The 7,473-nt window shown below is 36.0% G+C and overlaps 1 protein-coding gene across 1 annotated transcript in view; it reads right to left on the bottom strand.

The window, feature by feature from the left end:
* The window catches only part of DCBLD2 (discoidin, CUB and LCCL domain containing 2), a 181,214-nt gene that overhangs the window by 44,488 nt on the left and 129,253 nt on the right, over positions 1 to 7,473 (bottom strand). The window contains exon 3 of the mRNA XM_007945793.2: positions 5,667 to 5,804. Within this exon, the coding sequence (XP_007943984.1) occupies positions 5,667 to 5,804 (138 nt within the window). The remainder of the gene's footprint in view (positions 1 to 5,666; positions 5,805 to 7,473) is intronic.

The raw sequence follows: 7,473 nt of genomic DNA, 5'->3' as shown, positions 1-7,473 counted from the left end.
GTTTGAACCGCCAGCCTTCTGGTTAGCAGTGAAGTGCTTTAGGCACTATGCTACCAGAGCTCCTAAACTTTAGATTAGACAACAAAATTCTAGATTGGCAAAGTCTAAAGTAATGAAGTGCAGTATTACCTAGGAAATGATTATTTTCTACAATATCAGGACAACCACTTTCCAATTGCACATGTACACATACACACCAGTTTATGCTACACAGCATATAAATGCTACTCCAACAGACTGGAATCTTTTAATGCAAATGTAGTTATGTCTTCTGAGTTCACGGTTCTATAATTAACATTATTCAAAAAAAAAAAGAAAAAACCACACTGTCGTGGAGTCAGACCCAACTCAATAGTGACCCCTCCTTGGGTTTTCAAGGGCGTATCACTACAGAAGTAGATTGCCCAATGCTCAGAATCATCCCAGAAATGTTGAGCTGTTGAGCTTCTCAGTGAAAACAGTTTGTTTGTTTGTTTGTTTGTTTTAATGTTAGAATAGAGATTCAAAACTAGGAATTCAGATTAGTCATCTCTAAAATTTATTTTATTTTTCAGATCCAGTGGTATAAACATTATTGCTTTAAATTTACTTTTGAGCATGAAAATGTCAGGACCTCTAGATGCTTGTTTCTGCCTCTCTCCATAAGGCTAGCAGGGCTCTGGAGTCTCTCTCTTTAGAGCTTCTAAACACTGGTTGCTAATAAGATGTCCAGAATCCCTGTAGGGTCCACAAACATTTTTAATTTGTCGGGAAGTCTAGCTGAAATTTATTGGAATTATACCAGATCTGAGTAGAATATTAATCCTCTCATAATGACTGGAAATGCTGAATAATATTTATTGTTACTCAGTGGTAGCCTTTTCCTTACTGTACATATAATCTTTTGAAAATGAAGTTTATAGGTGAAAATTAAGAGATAACTGGTAGTAAAAAAAAAAAAAAAAAACAGGCTGGAAACTACTGCTCAAAATCATTAAAAATAAAAGAAGAATAAACCATAAAGGCTACAGAAAACTGGCAACCAACAAGGAAGAGGACCCCAGGTACAGTTCCCTAGAGCCAGCTACGGGACTACAGTAGTTCAGAGCTTCATCAGGAGGGCTTCCACAGGTCCACAGCCTCCTCGCTACAATTTAAACTCAGGAAGGATGAGTCCCAACTTTATGAAATGTTTCCTTTTTGAAGAAATGTCTGCTACTAAGTCTTTAAAAACTTTGATATAATTCTAGAGTTGTATGTACAAGACCTCTCTTAATTAAATCATGTCTGATTCAGTCTCCTAGAGGACTGCCTCTTAACTGGCCTCACTGCATTTATTCCTCCTACCTCTCTTCCACCTACTCCTCCCAAAGCAGGGAAGAACATAAGAACAAACAAAAATGTAAATGCAGTCATATCACTACTTTACTTTAACCACCTCCACACACTCTTAGGAAAAAGCCCAACCTTCATACTTTCTACAAGGCCCTGAGTAATGTCACCTACTCTTCCACATTCCCTTCACTCCAGCACTGCTGGCTTTTTTTTCCTAGCTCCTCCAAAGCTCCTTCCCACTACAAGGCCTTCGCACCTACTGCTCTCTTCCCTAGAAAGCCTTCCTTCCTTGTCTGCCTGGAATCTCCAACTCATTCTAGAGTTCTCAGCTTAAAGGTAACTTCCTCAGAAAACCTTTGCTCTTTCTCAGTGTCCCACTGCTCATAATCCTCTAGCCTTCCATCATTTGAACTTTTCCTTTATCATATGTATCATAGCTGTAATTAAGTAACCATCTGTTTAGTGTATTTCTACCACTTCTAACCCTGGACTGTAAACCCCAAGAAATGGGGACTGTGTCCGTCTTATTTACTCCCATATCCACAGTGACAAATATATAGCAAGAAATAAAGGATTGAAGAGACTATATAATTTTACAACGGGCTCTTTTGAAAAGTAATAAAATGTAGTCTATCTCACAAAAAAAGCATGACTTTTTCAACAATAGTACTATATTATTAACAAGTTTTCATCAAATGCAATAAATGAGGAACCTGTTGAAGCAAGATTTTCCACAGTCTTTTCATTCCTGAATACTCTAAACCTTGAACTAGGTTGCTAAGCTTGAGCTAAGTAGTAATGTTCCTTGAAAATATTCATGGAATTTGGTGTAGGAGCTAAGTTTTCTGGAACTAAACTGAGGCTCTCAAACAAAACTAACCCAGACTTCAAATGAATGAATCATTCCAAGAAATTGAGACTGAAGGCCACCCAGGATATAATAAGAAATCCAACCAGTGTTCTATGGAATTTGGTTTAGTCAAACCACTTAATGTTAAATGGAACAAATGCTTGATGTCCATACAAAATAATAAGCAAGAACTCAGACGACAGCTATGAAATGAACATTGAAATGACTCAAGATGATCATGACTTTGCAAACTGCTACAACAAAGAAGTTCCTGATTAAAGTGAATAGTTCAAAAATGTTTAGAAGCTAACATTCACCTGAAATAGTGAAACTTGTTGTTAGGTGCAGTCAAGTCAGCTTTGATTCATAGCAACCTTATATACAACAGAACAAAACACTGCCCAGTCCTGTGCCACCCTCACAATATTTGCAACGCTTGAGCTCATCATTGCAGCCACTGCATCAATCCATCTTTTTGAGAGTCTTCCGCTTTTTCAGTGACCCTCTACTTTACCAAACATGATATCCTTCTCCAGGGAACGGTCCCCTCCGATAACAAGACCAAAGTACATGAGATGAAGTCTAGCCAATCTTTCCTCTAAGAAGAATTCTAGCTGTACTTCTACCAAAATAATTCCATTCTTTCTTCTTGCAGTCCATTGTATCTTCAATATTCTTTGCCAGCATCATAATTCAAATGCATCAATTCTTCTTTGGTCTTACTTATTCACGTTGTTGTTATTCATGAGGAGATTGAAAATACCACAGCTTGAGTGTGATGCATCTTAGTCTTAGTGTTCTTTAACACTTTAAAGATATCTTTTACAGAAGATCTACCCAGTGTAATACTTCCTTTGATATTCCTGACTGCTGATTCTATGGGCATTGATTGTGAATCCAAGTAAAATGAAACCCTTATCGATCTCTTCCCGTCAGTTGGCAGGTAGCTATCTTCCAAATTTCCTGGCATGAATGAGGAAGTACCTCAAGCACAGCATCCATTTTGAAACATCTCAATGAGTGTTCTTTCAACTCCTGGAGCCTTGTTTTTTGCTAATTCCTTCAGCATAGCTTGGACTTCTTCCTTCAGTACCATTGGCTCTTGATCATATGCGACTTCCTGAAATAGCTGAACATCAACCAATTCTTCTTGGTACAATGATTCTGTGTATTCCTTCCATCTTCTTTAATGCTTCCTGCATCATTCAATATTTTGTCCACAGAATTCTTCAATATTGCCACTTGAGGCTTGAATTTTTCCTTCAGTTATTCACCTTAAGAAATGCTGAGCATGTTCTTCCCCTTTGGTTATCTAATTCCAAGTCTTTGCATATTTCATTATAATACTTTGTCTTCTTGAGCTGTCCTTTGAAATCTGTTAACTCTTTTATTCCATCATTTATTCTATTTGCTTTAGCAACTTTCCATTCAAGAGCAAGTTTTGGGTCTTTTGTTATATCCACTTTGGTCTTTTCTTCCTTTCCTATCTTTTTAATGACCTTTTGCCTTCTTCATGTATGATGTTCTCAATGTCATCCCATAACTTGTCTGGTCTTCACTCAATGGTGTTGAACACATCAAATCTATTCTTCAAATGGTTTCTAAATGCAGGTGGGATATAATCAAGGCCATATTTCGCCTCTGCTGGACTTGTTTAATTTTCTTCAGCATCAACCTGAACTTGCATATAAGCAATTAATGGTTTGTTCCACAGTCAGCTCATGGCCTTGTTTTCACTGATGACACTGAGCTTCTCCACCGCCTCTTCCACAGACGTAGTAGATTTGATTCCTGTTTATTCTATCTGTAAAAGGCTATGTGCATAGTCACCTTTTATATTGTTGAAAAGTACTGGCAATGAGTAAGTTGTCGGTCTTGCAAAATTCCATCATGTGGTCTCCAGAGTAATTTCTTTCACCGAGGCCATATATTCCAACTACGGATGCTTCTTCTGTGTTTCCAACTTTTGCATTCTGATCACCAGTAATTATCAATATATCTAGATTGAACGTTTGGTAAATTCCAGACTGCAGAAGTTGATAAAAAATCTTAATTTCTTCATCTTTGGTGCTAGTGTTTAGTACATGAAATTGAATAGTAGTATTATCTGGTTTCCTTGTAGCTGTATGGACATTATTTCATCACTGACAGCACTGTACTTTAGGAAAGATCTCAAAATGTTCTTTTTGACAAGACTGTAATGCCATTCCTCTTTAATTTGTCCTTCCGAGCATAGTAGACTATATGATTGTGTAATTCAAAATAGCTAAAACCTGCCCATTTCAGCTCACTTAGGCCTAGGTTATCAATCTTTATGCATTCCATTTCACTTTTGATAACTTCTAATTTTCCTAGATTCATACTCTGGACATTACACGTTCCAATAATTAATGAATGTTTACAGCTGCTTCTTCTCATTTTGAGTCATGCTACATCAGTAAATGAAGGTCTTGAAAGGTTTACTCCATCCACATCATTAAGATCAACTCTACTTTGAGGAAGCAATACCTCCCCAGCTGTATTTTGAGTGCCTTCCCCAACCTGAGGCACTTATCTTCCAGCCCTTTATCAGACAGTAAAGTTTTCAGTGACCAAGTTTTTCAGAAGTGGATGGCCCCATCCCTCTTCCTAGTCTGTCTTTGTCTGGAAGCTCAACTGAAACCTGCCCACCACAGGTGACCCTGCTGGTATTTGAAATTTGGGATACAAGTATATATGTCTATAACACACTGATTCTGTTATCTAGGATCAGTATCAATTCTTAAATACCTTTAATAAAGGAAATTTGGTCTCTGAGGGCCAAAAACCTCCATAATTTCAATAAGGAAGGTAAGAACTATTTTTTTTAAAGGAAGGAAAATACTTATTTTCCAGAAACCATGAATGTGATGATAAATAACAAAAAGAGAAAAACCATCAATCAAAATAAATAAACTTGATCTTAAGATAAAGAAACATAGACAAAATAAGGAATTTTAATGTTTATTTTTCATCCTGTCATCTATTAATCTAAGATTTTGAGGAAATAAAACTGAAAGGATGGTAATTCACTATTATCTATCTCACTCATGTTCTTTTCCAAGGTTGAGGTTGGGGGAAAATGAGATTGTGTGCATGTATGCATGGTTAGGTTATATGGTCTTTAACACCGTATTATGCAAGAGTAAACTGTGCATAATAAAGCTTTAACTTGTGATGATACATTTTAGTAACTGATAGATATTTAAAAGTTACTCTAAGTTTTTATTTCAATATTATAAAAGCAAAGAATCAGTATTTCCACTACTAAGGAAAGTTAAGTATATGGACTTTATGTAAAAGTTTATACACTTCTAACTTTTGAGATTCTAAAACATATTTTGTCAAATTTATGTATGTGTTATTAACTGGTCAGTCTTTCAGCTCTCTTCAAATCTCAGAAACACAGGTATCTGAAGAAATATTTCATTTTTGTTGTAAAAAATTCAAAAATATTGGAAACGTTGTAAAAAGTGAAAATTACCTTGTTTATCTATAACTGAATAGGAGGCCAGAAATCCTCGTCCAGAAACATGGATACCACTCATGAACAGCACTGTAATTTCATTGCTTTTTGATTCAATTGAATGGTTCATCTGCAACCCCAAACCACAATATTTGCCTAGGGATGAAAGAAAAATCATATATTTTATGTGGCTCTCATGAAATCTATGATATTTAGAATGTATAAAACAATCAGAATACTATGCCAAATTGCTAGTAAATTAGTATAAAATTATGACTATGATTAAAATCTAGAAACAGATAAAAATGACATTGATTTGGGAAAAAAAAAAAATTAAATGCCAAGTAATTACTATCCAAATAACTCAAACAGAAATCATTGACTTTATGAGCATTCAAATTTCTGTAAAAGACATTATGTACTCTTTAAAACAATAATAAGAAATTTTTACAAAATTAACTTCTAAAGAATTTCCAGTAGGCAGGCAACTCACAAATGAATCTGTACATAATCAGTATTTTTAACACACTCACTGGGCTCCCCTAGATTCCTAACCTCAGGAATCTCTTTCTCAGGATTCTCAGACTTTTGGCCAAGTCTTTTAGGGGTGTGTGTCCAGTGCCATGCTTTTAACTAAGGTCTGACAATTCACAGATGTATATCTCTATACAGATAACTGCCTATCAAATTTTTATCCTTTAATGTCTAGCCAAAAACAAACCCAACAACATCAATCTGCCCCATAGCGTTTCCAAGAATACAATCTTCATGGAAGCAGACTATCACATCTTTCTCCCATGGTGCAACTGATGGGTTCAAACTGTCAAACTTTTAGTTAGCAGCTAAGCACTTAAACACTGTGCCACCAGGCTCCTTTTTGTCTAGTAGATATGTCAAAACGAACGTGTTCCCAGCACAGATCTACGTTTAATGGGAAAAAAGGGAAGAAAAAGAAGTAGAGTAAGATGTTCACCAATAAATAATAACAATGGAGTTTCTTATGTGATTGGCAACTTCTCTGACAAATTCTGAATCATGAAATCCAAAAATATTCTAAGCTGTGGCAGCATCACTTAGATTGTATTGTGGACTTCCAGGGTATCACTTTCAAGGACAACACTTGATCTTGTAAGTAAATACTCCCAAGGCATCTATAAAAAATCAGTAGAACTTGTAAAAGAGTTTCCCATTTATTACCGACAAATAAATCTGAAATGAAATTAAGCAAACTCCAATCAAAATGGCATGAAAAAGATTAATATAATCAGGAATAAATTTTTAGAAAGAAATTTGAACCAACTAAAATTTTAAGTATAATATCAGGATACTATGTAGAACTGTACTCAACAAATTTGAAAATCTAGAAGAAATGGACAGATTTCGACAAACATACTACTTACCTAAACCAACACAGACTGAAGTGGAAAAATTGAACAGATCCATGAGTCGGGTCCGACTCGACGGCACATAACAACAACAACAACATAACAAAAGAAGTTCAACAGGTCATAAAAAAATTACCAACAAAAAAAAAAACCCTGGCCCAGAAGGCTTCACCAGAAGAATGCTACCAAATATTCAGAGAATAACTGACACCAATCCTACTCAAACTATTCCAAAACATACAAAAGAATGGAATCTTCCCAGATTCATTTTATGAGTGCAAAAACAGCAAGGAGGCCACATGTTCTGACCTCCTCTAACCCTACAAGGGGAAGGCAGGATTACCAGCAGTAAACCAAGGCCTATTACTGCAAGGCCAAACATGCTGCCTCCCTCCAGCCCTTTCACCAACCGTTCCTCCCAAAGCACCCACCACCTCTCT

The sequence above is a fragment of the Orycteropus afer genome, unplaced genomic scaffold, assembly GCF_000298275.1.
Source record: "Orycteropus afer afer isolate SDZICR_OR568_19922 unplaced genomic scaffold, OryAfe1.0 scaffold00143, whole genome shotgun sequence".
Taxonomy (NCBI): Eukaryota; Metazoa; Chordata; class Mammalia; order Tubulidentata; family Orycteropodidae; genus Orycteropus; species Orycteropus afer.
Note: the sequence above shows the minus strand (reverse complement) of the source record. Positions and strands in the feature narration are given on the sequence as shown.